Source organism: Glycine soja, chromosome 12 (assembly GCF_004193775.1).
Source record: "Glycine soja cultivar W05 chromosome 12, ASM419377v2, whole genome shotgun sequence".
Lineage (NCBI taxonomy): Eukaryota > Viridiplantae > Streptophyta > Magnoliopsida > Fabales > Fabaceae > Glycine > Glycine soja.
This window is the reverse complement of record NC_041013.1, coordinates 39,123,955-39,138,895: the sequence shown is the minus strand read 5'-3', so window position 1 is coordinate 39,138,895 and position 14,941 is coordinate 39,123,955. Positions and strand designations below refer to the sequence as shown.

At 33.0% G+C, this 14,941-nt stretch overlaps 1 protein-coding gene across 1 annotated transcript; it reads right to left on the bottom strand.

Moving 5' to 3' along the window:
• Nucleotides 1–9,951: 9,951 nt before the first annotated feature.
• LOC114379210 lies at nucleotides 9,952–12,323 on the bottom strand. The gene is made up of 3 exons (XM_028337816.1): nucleotides 12,065–12,323; nucleotides 11,458–11,605; nucleotides 9,952–10,356 (listed from the first exon to the last, which is right to left on the bottom strand). Exons 2-3 carry the CDS (start codon nucleotides 11,578–11,580, stop codon nucleotides 10,303–10,305), a joined length of 177 nt encoding a protein of 58 aa, XP_028193617.1. The 5' UTR covers nucleotides 11,581–11,605; nucleotides 12,065–12,323; the 3' UTR covers nucleotides 9,952–10,302.
• Nucleotides 12,324–14,941: the final 2,618 nt, after the last annotated feature.

Sequence of the window (14,941 nt, the reverse complement as noted above, 5' to 3'; positions counted from 1 at the left end):
CAAATTAGCAACGTTGATGTAATCTACAATATCTTCAGTGTTCTTAATTGAAGTAAAGAAAACGTAAATAAATACTCCAAGTCGAACTTAGAAAGCAACTCCTACATAAAATCCAAAAGAGTAAAAAAATGACAGGGTGGAGTAGAGTAAACACGTAATGACGTAAAAGCCATATCTAAATTATGAAGATTAAAGAACGAAAGAGAAAACTATGGGATATAAACTGCAGGTACACAGACACAAATGTGACTCTATTTGAATTTTTTTTCTTATTTTAGTGTGGTTTTGGTTTCCTGTGTGTTATCATGAACCATTAATGCGGATTTTGGTTACATAAAATCATTCAGAGTCACTCCTTTTTAGACATGGCAACACAACCCGCACCCGTCGGGTTCCACCCGCCCCCGCCCCGATTTTAACGGGGAAAAGCCGAATTAACTGGGTCTGGGTGCGGGTGCGGGGAAAACCCGTGGTTTTAATGCGGGGCCGGGACCGGGGTCGGGGGGTAGTCACACCCGCCCCGCACCCACCCCCGCCCCGCACCCGTATACGCGAATTTATCAAATTACCCTTATTTTACCCTTAAATTAGCAAGTATATATGGAGAAGGATCCTGAAAAGTGAAAACCTAATTTCCTTCATCACTCATCAGCCTTATTTTACCCTTATTCCCTTAAATTAGTTCTTTTTGTTACTGTGAAAAAAATAATTTTTTTTACTACAATTTTCGCGGGTGGGGTTGGGGCGGGGCTGGGAAACCCGTCCCCGTTGGGGGCAGGTCTGGGTGTATAATTTTTATCCCCGACGGGTTTGGGGGCGGGGGCGGGGCTGGGTACAGTGAAGCGGGGGCGGGGGCGGGTATGTTAAAACCCGCCCCGCCCCGTTGCCATGTCTACTCCTTTTCCGCGTCAAGGCCACGCTCTCGCCACGGCTTCAAAGGAGTGAACAATATCTTCAAATCTTTCTTGATTCCCGTATTAATTAATCTACGTATAAAATCCAATATTCCAAGTATTGGATCCTCTTCCAATTGATTGCATTGTCTAGTAAAGGAATGAAAGAGATACGAGAAAGATGAATCCCTCTCAAATCTAAGTAAAAAATGTTTTTTTTTTTATATGAAACGGAACTTATGGTTTTCTAAACTATGCATAAGTTATAGAAATCACTTACAAACATTGTTCACTTTTCTAGAGTAGAAGTATGATAACAAGATTTGGACTTAAAATCTTGTATAAACTGTTCAAATTCTTCATCATTGGCTGATCCTAATAGGTAAATATTGCACATTTGTACATTATAAAAATAAAAACACAAATATTAATTCCCATCGATCCATTATAACCCAGTAGAACAATTAAACATATCAATACAAGTTTACCTAAACTTAAGCTTTTCCTTTTCTTTGATAGTATTTGATATATTGGCCTTTATCTTTTTTTTTTGATATTTTTATGGAGAGAAATAAAATAATATTTATAAAGTGTATAACTAAGGGGGTGTTTGGTTTGATTGTTTTTGTTTTCATTTTAACTAAAAATAGAAAATGATGATGAAAATGTGTTTGATTGGATTTCTGAAAACATTTTCAGTGAAAATGAAAATAAAAAACAAGCAGAAAATGAAAACAATAAATTCTCGTTTTTAATGTTTTCGGTTGAAAATAGAAACCTCATTTCGGATAAAATAAAATTGAGGTGACAATAAATGTAATTTTAAGCAAATCTAAAAATACAAAAAGACAAGAAATCAATATATCATAAATTTTCAGTATTTTTATTTCATAAAAACAGAAAATAAGAAGTCAAATCAAACATATTTTTAGATTTTTAATCTTTTGAAAATAAAAATAATTTTTAAAAAATAAAGTCAAAAAATAAAAACAAAAAATAAAAATACAAACCAAACACACCCTAATCCTAATTTTCTAAAATGCACATATTTTTCAAAACTAAATATTTAACAAATTTATAAACGAGTAATTTGGTTGAAGGAATGGTGCCTAGTAATTAAGTAGCTACGTCGATATGCTTGACTTGAAGTCATGGGACTCATGCATGAGAATGATGATGGGGGGACCTGACAAAGGTCTTGGGAGTTTGGACTCGATCTAACGACCGTGTCTGAATCTTCTTATTTTATGGAAAGCGCGGGAAATAATGGTTAGTTACCGACATTGCAAAGTTGTTGGTTTATTTGGGGAAAATTGATGATACGGTGCTGTCCTTTCAGTGCTTCAAGATCGTCAATAGCAACCATTGATTTAAAATGACTGCCTCATAGGCAACAGCTATGAGTTTATCAAATGACTGCCTCATAGGCAACAGCTATGAGTTTATCAGTTCAAAATTGGCAAACTACGCGTCATTCGACTGTAACAAGTACGAGCAATGTCGTACGTACTGTACTATAATTTTTTTTACTATCTTATAAATAAAATATAAATATATTTAAGGTCTTGAAAACCTAAAATCTATTTAATATTTATTAAGAAAATTGGTATAATAAAGAAAGTAAAAAAAATAATATTAGGAAAATATGACAGGAAAATTTTAAATTATTCAATTTTTTTTAAAATTCAAAATTCACACCAGATCGATCTCAAATGACTAACACACTCCCCTCTTAGAACCTTAAGAATGTAAGTTTAAGCCTAATTCAACCCCAAAAGCCAGCTCAAGAGGTGAGGATTGTCCCTATTTGACTTTATTTTTGGAATTTTTTCCAACACACTCTCTCACGCCCAACACTTCTTGGGCTTGGTGCGTAACCAATAATGGTTGATGACCCTTTTTTTTATTAATCTTGAATGTGGGACATGAGTTTTTCTCAATACACTCCTCATGTCCTACCACTTCTTGGACTTTTTGGTCCGTGAATAACAATAGTGAGTGACCTTTTGGATTAATCTTTTGAATATGCTTTAATACTATCTTAGAATCTTGGAGTATGATTTTAGGCCTAACTTAACCCCAAAAACTAGTTCAAGGGTGAGGGTTGTCCGTCACTTATATATACTAATTTGGCTTTATTTTTAGCCAATATGGGATTTGGGTTTTTCCCAACATCCGTCGTAGACCACCATCACAAACCAATGTTTCCACTCACCAACACACCACTTTCTTTCTTCCACTCACTAACACAAACAACTCTTGGAAAACCCCTTCCATCTCTTCCCCTCAGAGACCCAACCACTTCCATCTTCACCTACCCTAACGGCGAACCACCTAGCATCTTTTTTCACATTGCCCTCCCACAAATCTCTACCGCACGATGATCCGCAATGGAAAGAATAGCCGCAATGGTCAATAATTAAGTTTTTTTTTCATTTTGGTAGAGAAGAGGGGAAGGAGGACAAAAAGGTACAAGGGTATAACGGGGAGGAAGAAAAAAAGTAAAAAGAAAAAAAAATAAAGTAGAAAATTGAGAATCAATCTCATCCATTTATGTGTTTTTTATTAATAAATCCAACGGTTGAAAGTAATTTATTTTTCCTTTTGAACGGGGTGAAATATGTTTTAGTTTTGCACCTTAGACTCTATCCTATGTTTGGTACAAGTGATGGAATTAAGGATTGTTTGGTTGGGAGAAGAGAATGAGTGAGAAGAGAAAAAGGAAAAATAGATAAAAAATAGAGTGAAAATAAAAATGGTTTAGTTGAAAAGAAATAGATAAGAATATAATAATTTTTTTGAATTAAAGTTGTATGGTAAGTAATAAAATAATAAAAAAATATATTCATTGAATAAATGATCATTTTAACCTTTTAAAAATAAGATATTTACTAGATGAATCATATTATATTTATTTAGCAAAGTTGGACCATTTGGCATCCCGAATTCGTCTCTATTAAATTAACACTTGTCACGTAATATATTTTTTTCATAGACAGATAAATATATTAATAACAAATAAAATTGGGTCATCAATATCCATCTATAAGCAATTCACAAAAAATAGTCCTTACAAAAGAAAACATTTTCACGGTCTACAAAATACCACATCCTCCACCATTCACCATCTTTTTATGTAACGAGGAGAAAAGGGAGGACACGTAGTTGCTTCACCAAAGGGCATGCGTTTACCATGAAACTGTCCACACTAAACCAAGGACAACATAGTAATAATTTATTCTCCCGTCTACTCTTATGAGAGAGGAAAACAAAACATGTGAGTCACATGTTTTTTTAAAAAATATTTCTGCACACTTCATTGCAACCAAAAGCATCCTATTCTTTCAAATTCTTGCCTCTTTTCTTTCTTTCCTCTTCTCACCTATTTATGTGCAATCAACCTGACCCTAGACAGAAATGAGGAGAGAAAGTTTGGTAGAAATGATTTTGATAGGAAATAAGTTAGTAACACGTGGGCCCACAATATTTAATTTCTTATTTTATTCCTATTAAACAACTTTCCATATTATTTTTTATTTATTTTTCTTAAAACAAACAATAAAATATATTATTTTATTTTTATTTTATATTTTTTCTAATTATTTATCTTCTATTTTATTTTTTTTTCTTCTAAACCAGACAAAACTAATAAGAGTAGAAGTGGGAGTGAGACTGTACTATTGTAGATATATATCCTTTTTTGTTGTAGTCGTTCATAATGTGTTTTTTACTCAATAGTCAATATATATTCAGAATAGTGCTTTCATATCAAATATCATAACATAGTGCTACTAATACATATAAATTGATAAAGGAACACGATATTTATCTGCATGCATTAAAACTTAATACCACACAACTGCATATATGTGCCATATTCTTTCATAAGTTACACACATGACATGACAGCATATATGAACATGTAAAGAACAAGAGCATATAACAGTGTTTTTATTCTTCTTCCTAGCGATTACATATATCATATTTTACTGGAACTTACAAACTAAGGTATTCCAATGATGGGGAAGAAAGGAACATAGAAGCTACTAGGAGCCAAACCCCACTCCCGAGGCAACGGAAGATCAAAGCTTTTGGATGAACCGAACTGGTTAGAAGCATTGCATTCTGTGTATTGGGGTCACGACGTGAAGAAACTAAGAGGAGTGGAGATGGTATATGTGTTTTTCTCTCTTCCCTTAACAATTTGAGAGACTTGGTTTTTCTTTGAGGCATAAAGACTATTTGACCCCCCAAGAAGTTTTATAAAGCAGTTCGATGAGGGAGTTTTTGTATGGTCTGAGGGAAGGTCAACCTTGAAGAAGCCCTTATCTTCTGTGGTCGCCATAGCCAGGTTTTTCACACCTTCACACTTCACTGAGACCTTAATGCCTGAAAACATGAAAAGAGTTGTACATTTCAAAATGATTGTTAAACTCTCTAGTTCTGTAAGAGAGTATTTTGATGAGGTAAGAATTTTAAATTATGAAAATTTCAAATGTTTCAATTTAAATTTCTTTATTTATAAAATTTTGTGTTTGGATAAAAAATTAAATTTCTTCATTTTCAAAATTTCTTCATGATCCGCCGGCCTATCTATGCATATTTGTTGATTTGGTTGGACGAAAATTTTTATTAATACATTGTTTTATTTTAATATACTTTTCAATAAACATTATTATTATTGTGTCAATTTACCTTTGCATACATCATTAATTAATAAAAGTTGCATAAAAATTTATCAACATCAACAACAATAATAATTTATCAGCAATAATAATTTATTAGCACTAAACAAACTTAATTATCCACATTTGGCTCAACATCAATTAAAGTTGCATAAAACGAGTATCATTGCCATCTCATACGCAATGCAAAAGCACAAGAAGAAGTTGAATAAAATGTTTGTTTGAATGTGCATGTTGACGAAGTCTGCACTGACGATTTTGCCGTTGAGGCGCTTTGCGAGTTCCAATGCGAGGCGGCTCTTGTCAAAATCGATAAGTCCAGAAATCACAATCACCTTCTTTTTTTTCTTCGTTTCCGATGCAGTCATTAGAAACCGTCGCCGACAACTAAAGAAATGCGGAGGTTCTCGGAATAGTGCGAAGGGAGAAACTGTTGCAAGAATGAAGGAGCGAAAGAGAACCTGTCATATCCTAACACAATCACCTTCTTTTTCTTCTTTGTTTTCGACGGCAGTCACCACAAATCGTCGTCGACAGCTGAACAAGTGCGGAGGTTCTCGAAATAGTGCAGAGGGAGAAACTGCTGCAAGAGAGAGAAGAATTAGAGAATGAAGGAGCGAGAGAGAACATTATATATATTACTATATTAGTGTTGCAATAACATTATATATATTATGTTCACAAGAGAATCTCAAATTCTTTTATTTTTGAAAGAATTTAAAATCCTCATTCTATTTCTTTTCAAATTTTTATCCAAACACCTTATTTAATTGAAAAATAATCAAAATCCTTTAAAAAATTGAATTACCTTATTAAATTTCTCCATTCAACAGACGGTAAAAGTATTTTTTTTTTTATATTAAAACATTATATATATTATGTTCGGAGAGTTAAAATTAACTTAAACCATAAATCATAGAAGTTTAATTATATTAGCTTTTCTAAAATTTATACATATTATTTTTAATTTATGGAGAAGTTTGTTTTAATTTATTTTTACTTTTTATATTTTTTTTCCTAAAAGTATTTATATATGAAAAAAATTATCTAAATAACTCCTTAGTATATATGAAAAAAGTAATAAATAGTCTATACATCTAAAGTTGAAAGTTTTTATACAGTTACAATCTTCATTAATTTACAATCGTTTATTCAGTTTTATAATATCTATTTTAAAAATCATACTATGACTGTTGATTAGTTGACCGTTACATTCACGGTGTAAAGAAGTTAAACTCTTTAATTTTACAAAATTAAGAAGACATGAATTACTACTTTTCAATTTCATCATGATCTTTTGGTATTTCTATTAAGTGAAGTAAGCGAACTTAGGGGGTGATAAAATCATAAGATGGACATGAGTTGAAAGTGAATACAAACCATACAGAAATCGTAGTTGTCAGTGTAAGAGACTTTGCCCTCTATCGTTTGGCATGCTGATCGAGGGGGCTAATTCTGGCTATGAGAACAAAATGTTAGGGTTGGAAGATATGAGAGAGGTAGAGGGAGTTGAGCAAGTCGTGACCTTGAGTGAGTGTTAGCAGCGCTAGATGACTGAGGAGGACTAGGATTGAGTTGTTTTTGTTTGGGAGAAATTTAATTTTTTGATGGACATATATTCTGTGAGAAAAATTTGTAGAAAAATTATAATTTTCGACGAAAACATAGTTCATCAATAATTTTTGTCAACAGATTATTCTCCATGAGAAATATTCTGTTAGAAATAATATTTTTTCTTATCGTAGGTGACACTAACTTACTCTCAATATTAATGAATGGTAAGTGGTTGGTCATGAGTCTTAATGTCTCTTTTATGTAGCTAATAGACACCCCAAATTAAAATGACAAAGATTGTTCTAATTATGTATGTCATATTTTTAATAAATAATAGTATTTTTTTTCTCGTTACATTGACAAACAGGAGGCACTAGTACTACATTGAATGTTCTTAAGAAGAAGAACCCAACTTGCCCATTGACTATTCAACCCAAATTTTGTTGCAAGATTTTAATTTTTGAATGCTTTCACATGAAAAAATTCGTTACCAATATGATTGCTGGCCATAGCCCCCTTTGGACGCTTTACCACCAACATTTACACAAGTAGTGAGCTTATTAGTTAATTATATTTTCGCTTTTCGGCTTTTCCGCTGTTTCTGTCAACTGCATGGACCTCCCTAACAATTATACTCACAAATCCTTGTGGATCAAATTATTAAAAAAAAGTTGCTATTTAGTACGAACATAATATAGTGATACACAAATTGACAAAATAATTATTTGCAAAATCATGAACTCATGACCAATCAAGGTGCAACGAAGTAAAAAGTATGTTCAGTATAAAGTCGCTTTTCTTTCGCATATAAGTTGGTGCTGCCCTTAAAAATATCGGAATTCTAATATAGCTTTTGAATAAAATAAAATATTCTTATTAATCTTTTACCGAAAAAACAAGGATAACAAAAAAAATACCATAAAATTTGTTATAGTTGTTTTATATAAACATTAACTATGAGTGTTAATTTCTAATTTATAATATGTAGGTTATAAATCAAAATTCATTTTGTATATTTTCTTTTTTCTATTTTCATAAGTATTATTTAGATTATATTCGACAAGACATTTTAATTAATTTTTAGTTTTTAGTTGAAAAGTTTGTTTATTATTTAGTAAACAAGTTTTTTAATTAGTAACTTCTTAGTGGCTAGTATTTTTTTTAACATTAGATTTTAATTTCTAGTTAATAATTTAATAAGATATTAATTAACTTTTCAATTTTAAATTAATTTTTTAATTAGTTTTATCAAACATAATCTTGTATAAGAGTCTTATATAAGAGGTAATTCTATTTAAGAAAAGTTTATATGGATCGGACATGCACAAATTTCACAAGGAATAATTGACCTTGTATGGGTTTACAATGATATTTCTTTTAACAAATATTTTAAAGACGTATATTTGGCATTTACTATTAAATTCCTTGGCTACTCCCTTGCTTAAACATGTAATACTGCAAGATGCGAACTCATTGTAATGGTTAAGATGGTTGTGTTGACTTTGACTGTGTCTGTGCCAATGGAGGAAGCAGCTTTTGGATTTCATTTCACGAACATAATAACTAATTGGTTTGAATCAACTCTTCAACCAGTATTTACTTTAGAAGACAAGATAAGATAATAATAAAATAAACTTTTTTATAAATTAAATTCAATTTATGTAATGTAATTTATTCAAAATTAGAGTAGTACATATAAGTACTTTGACAAATTAGAAATATTTGTGGACCTGTTTTATCCTAGTGGACATGCAAGCTAAGAAAGAGACTTTCTTGGCACATTGATCAATTCATAGCACAGTTTAAGAAAGAAAAATAATCCACAACGTGATAGAAGAATAAAGTGTTTATTTACAAACGGCAAGCAGCTAGCTACTCCACCGTGACAGTATTAAATGGAGCTAACGAATTAGAGGAAGCATATTATGGAAGGCAATGCTAATAAAAGAAAATGAAGCATTAAGTAAACATAACAGAGGGAACATCTGCTATTGTCCCATTATAAAACGAGCTAGCTAGGATTACACCATTCAAAATGGCAATGTGTAAGGCTTTAAAAGAGCGAGGAGCCACCATGGATGGAATATGGCAACCTCAAGCAAGGAATTTTATAATATCTCATGGCATGATGATCGGATAATTGCATTCAGCAACATGAAAATTCAAAAAGGAAATCTCCCAGTTTTTGTCATTAGAACTTAAAAAGTGCCCTCTTTTCAAATCAGACTGGTCATTGGCCCAGTCATAATACTAGTCTAAGGTTCAATAAAATCGAAAGTATTGATAATAATAATAATATCATATTTTGTAATACCTAAAATTAAAAACAATATAATTTTATAAGTATTTTAATATTCAAAGTACACACAAAAGTTCAAATCAAGTATATCATAATACTTAAATTTAAGTTTTAACAATGTCCGTAAATCTAGAGTAAACAATAACAATTACTTTAAGTTAATTTTTTCATTTTGTCAAGAAAAAAAATCAAAATAATTTTATTAAGCATTTTTATTGACCCATTACAAACTGATCTTTTGTCAGTTTATTTTACCAGATTTTCTAGTTTTTGACTGGTTTTCCTCTAGACCATTTTTGTAGTTTATTTGAACCATACATTAGCCAATTCACCAATGCATATGGTCTGACTAGCAAGTTCCATCTAGTTTTCAAAATATCGGTTCCCAGAAATGAACATGGTGTAGTGTAATTGATAGATAGTCTTGTCTCTGAAATAGCATTTTCACTCTTCTTTTGGTCTGCTGCTTTGAAAAATTGTGTGACAATTGACAAACAATCTGATAGAACAGAAACGAAGAAAGTTCTAATTTCTTGAGTGGTTTCCTTGTCTACCATGTGGCAAATGCATTGATACATAAAATAAAACTCACAAGAAAAAGCCCTGATAACTCAAGTTTACCAACTTGAATTTTTGAATCAAAAGGCAACACAAATCAACTGCCAAACAAGCAAAATAAAAAAAAATGTATCTCTATTTGGTTTTAGGCCTAAATAAATCAATATGATAATAAGCCATAAAAATGTCCAACGAAAACGGCCAAGTAGGTCCAAGTTTTCAGATTTCATTCCAAGATATTCCATGGTTATTTACATCATGAAGGAAAGGAAAGGGCAATAAAAACCCTAGTTAAAAAAGGTTCTCCAAATGGCTATGTTGAACTGTTAGCTATAGTAGCTTCACGTTGCTGGCGACGCCTTTCCCTCTGTAACATTAGATTGAAGAACAGTTAGCCAAATAGCCTTACTAACAGATAAATTGCTCCCACTATTTCAAAACTAGTCAAAAGTCAAAACCAAGCAAATGCATACGAAATTCCACAAACTTAATTACTTAGGATTTTTCTCATTTCCAAAAAGCCAATACTTGAATGCTTATCAAACATAGGGTACATGGAATAAGAACATTACAACTATAAATTTAATAAACTTTCAAATTATGAGGGAGATTTTCAAGGAGGACTTTTGTCTAACAAAGTCACAATGACAGATAGGTTAAGCAAAACATAACCACCATACTCATAAGTCATTACAGTGACAGAGCTATCTTCTCTGCCAGTTTATCTACATAGATTTTTGCATGTTCTAAGCATAGCCATAGCTACCACTATTCACTACATATGATTAGATGGCATTGGTTCACACTTCCTATGAACCATGGTAAGATTCCAAAAAAGATACACTTTCTGATTCGAATGTATATATACAAAACAGAGGGAAGTTAAAAAGAGAAATTGGAGTTGATCTACTTCTCATCAGCTGCTAGTTAAATAGGTCAAAAACAAACATCCAATATATGAATATGGTTGGGATCAATAGCCATTAAAAAGAGGGTACCTCAGTGCACGAGACTCCCCTAATGGGACATGAGAATGGATTTAAATCTATGATGTCAAGTCACAAGGCAACAACCTTACAGTTTGCATTAAGGCTCGCCTTCAAGATCAAAAGCCATTAACGAGGAATTTTTCTACATGATTACCAAAGACAGACAATTTATAATTTCCTCACATTGAACCATAAGAGGATTTTGTGATTATTGGTCTTTTTGTGTTTTCTTTTGTAACAAATTTAACATAAAAAAGAGTCATGGTAGTCGATAACCAAGTTGAAGAATTAATGAAATTGAGATCTGCTCTATGCCTCTATGGAAGGATTAGGACAATAACAACAGTGCTCCAACTGAACTAGGGTAATCTCACATAATTTTCAATTTTTCATTGACACAAGGAACCAGAAGATGGGAACGGAACAACGAAAAATAAAACAAATAATTAAAAAGAAAAAGAAATGAGCAAAAATCTCACCCTTCTTTCCCAATACGGATGAAAGCAAACAAAATCATAGACTGGAGTAATGGTTGCACATAAAACTGTATTTAGTGCAGTGAACAACAAGAGTGCCGTCATAGGTCGGGTTCTATGAGGCATACTTCTTTCTTATAAAGACCAAACCCTGCAATCATATTAACGCAGTTCAGACTTGAGAGTAAAGAGCATTTACTAGTGTGATCAATCCATACTCCAAATTTAAAGTACCTAATATTCCAAATAACAAATAAAGTTCATAACAAGAGATGAAGAGAAGGCCATCCATACTCCAAATTTAAGAACATTAGCATAATAAAGTACATAGCATCCAAAAATAACAGTTGAACTATCAAAGTTGATAACACAAGTACATAAACAATAGTTCAATAACACACAACAATACAGTATTTTATTATTAAAGAAAAAACATATCGAATAACAGAGCAGTATAGTTCTGCATAACAAATTTCAATGCAGACATAGTCTCCTCCTTCATTATTGAAGAAACAACATACGAAATAAGCGAGCAGTAAAACTCCTCCTTCACTTACAAAAATAAAAGACAAGAAATTGAAACAAGAAAACAAGAAATTGAGACTAGTACCTGAAAAACAAAGTTGCGGAGACCAGAAAAGGGGGTGCTGCGGCGAGGAAAACCACCAGAGGCGACGAGTGCGGCGGCGCGGCGAAGAAATAGCTCCGTGCAATGCGACGAACGGTGGCGAGTTCGAGAATCCAGACACCAGAGGCGCGGAGGCCGGCGGCGAGATGAGAGAACAGAGATAAGGGGATTTGGGGGTTCGGGTTTGTGCTTCGTGAGAGATTCGAGACAAGTGTGATGAACGTAACAAAACGGTGCGTCTCGATTATTTGGGGCGTCTCCAAGCTGAAACGACGTCGTTTTGTCTTTTTCTTTGTTTTTCATTGAAAAAAATAGCGTGCGAGACCTGGACCGGGTTGCCAAAACCGGCTGAATTTTCTGGCTTGCACGCCGAAAGTAAAAGGGAAAAGCTAGGTGCACCCAGCAATATTGCTGGTGCACCCAGCAAATTATTGAAACTACCATTTTGCCCTTTAAGATAAAATTATAAAAAACGCGAATTACCTCCCGGAAGACACTGTTTATTCGAACAGCTTCGTCTTCTCTTCCTCTTCCGTGAACCTGGTTCGTTCTTCTTATCTTCTTCGTGAACTTCCTTCTTCTCCACGAGGCGCGCCCAAGGCAAGGTTTTCTTCTTCTTCTCCGCGAACAGGTTAGTCTCCCTCCCTACCCTTTGCTTGTAATATGCAGCATTGTTAGCATAGCAATGGAACCTTAGGATAGTTACCTTAGGATAGTAACCTTAGGGTAGAAGACGAGAGGGGAGAAGACGAGAGGACGCCGGAAAAAATGGCGCAAAAGGCTGACGACGGAGTCTTCCGGAAGAACCTTTTCCGGAAAGTTTCCGGAAGAAGTGTTCTTCCGGAAGTAACCAAACGTCTTCCGGAAGAACACTTCTTCCGGAAGACTCCCGGAAAACCTCTTCCGGGAACTTTCCGGAAGAAGTGGTTCATCCGGAAGAATTCCGGAAGATGCGCACTTCCGGAAGACCTTTCAAAGTTCCGGAAGACCTTTCCGGAAGAACCCCTTCTTCCGGAATATTTCCAGAAGAACCACTTCTTCCGAGAGTGCTTTTTTTGTTTTTTTTTGTGTTTTTTTTTTTTTAAATTTTTTAAACAGAAATTGTTTTGTTTTTTTTTAAATGAATTATTTTATTTATTTTGGTTATTTTGTTTTTTAGATTTTATGAAAAATGAAGTTTGGGTTTTTGATGTCATATTTTTTTATAATTTAAATTGTGTATTTTTACTAAATATTAATTTGTAAATTAATTTTTTTTTATAAAAGTAGTTGTGTTTGTTTTTGTTTATTGTTTTTTTTTTAAATTAGTGTTTTTTCTTTAAAAATGAAGTTGTCTATTTTTATAATTAAAGTTGAGTGTTTTGGAAGTTTTATAAAAATACTAATTTTTTATAATTAATTAGTTTATTTTATTATAAATGAAGTATTTTATTTACTAAAAAAATTGTGGATGTTTACTAAATAATTTTTTTTACATTAGTTGTTTAATTTTTTTAAAAAATTAAGTTGTGGATGTTTAGTAATGAATTATTTTTATATTAGTTGTGTTTTTTTTTTATAAATGAAGTTGTTTATTTTTTTAAAAAAAAAATTAACTTGTTGATGTTTACTAAGTAATTTAGTTGTGTTTTTTTTTAGAAATGAAGTTTCTTATTTTTTTTTAAATTAAGAGTTGGATGTTTACTAATTAATTTTTTTTACATTAGTTGTGTTTTTTTTTATAAATGAAGTTGTTTAATTTTTTTTAAAAATTAAGTTGTGGATGTTTAGTAATGAATTATTTTTATATTAGTTGTGTTTTTTTTTATAAATGAAGTTGTTTAATTTTTTAAAAAAAAATTAAGTTGTGCATGTTTATTAATAATTTTATTTTACATTAGTTGTTTTTTTTTATATAAATGAAGTTGTTTAATTTTTTTTTTAAAATTAGGTCGTGTATGTGTGAAAATAATTTGATTTAAGTTAGTCTTATTTGTTTATAAATAAAGTTGATTTTTTATAAAGAAAATTGTGTATATTTTGACCGAAAAAAATACGTGTTCGACATGATTTACAGATCATGGCCAGAACACGAGGTTTAGGTCGTGCCATAGGTAGAGTTGTAGGCAGAGATAGAGCTGCTGACAAGGATGCTGGCGATGTTCCCGAGAGGCGTAGGCCTACTGCCTCAGCTCGTAGACTACGCGTTCATCAGATGACTACGTAGGGACGTGATATGGCTGAGGACGTCGCTGACATGACTGATGATGTCCCTGAGCAGCCTACGGAGGCACCTGAGATGCGTGCGGACGCACAGGGTGCTGATAGTGGTGAGGGGTCAGATGGTGATGATGCTGCAGAGGGATTCCCTGGTGGTCCACGTGACCTGTCAGTGCTCACATCATTTGCCGAGCATGTTGCACATGCCGTGTGGAGTGGACAGGTATTTTAATTTGTTAATTATTTGTCATTGTTTATTTATTTGTTTATGATTAATTTTTTTTAATAATTGTATAATTTGTACTTCAAATCAGGAACGTCCTGATTTGAAGTTAGTGTCACATGGGAGGAAGCTGACACTGATTGGGAGGCCAGTGCCTGAGATTGAAGGCCTGGTGGCTGCCACAGGATTAAGTCCACTGATAGATTGTTCAGTTATTACTGGCGATCCTGGACTTATATCCGCATTTGTGGAGAGGTGGCACAGTGAGACTAGCACCTTCCACCTTCCAGTAAGAGAGCTGACGATCACATTGGATGATGTGTCGTCCATTCTACATTTGCCCATCACTGGCACCTTGCACAGTTTCCACGCTCTTTCTACGGAGGAGGCCAGATTCTTGCTCACGGAGTTGCTGGAAGTGTCTGCGGAGGAGGCCA

Excerpts from the sequence above, each read along its gene's own strand:
- LOC114379210 (XM_028337816.1), bottom strand. The coding sequence starts at position 11,580 with ATGCCTCATAGAACCCGACCTATGACGGCACTCTTGTTGTTCACTGCA. Across the intron at positions 10,357-11,457 it reads ATCCGTATTGGGAAAGAAGG|AGGGAAAGGCGTCGCCAGCA; the intron begins GTGAGATTTTTG and ends CTAATGTTACAG.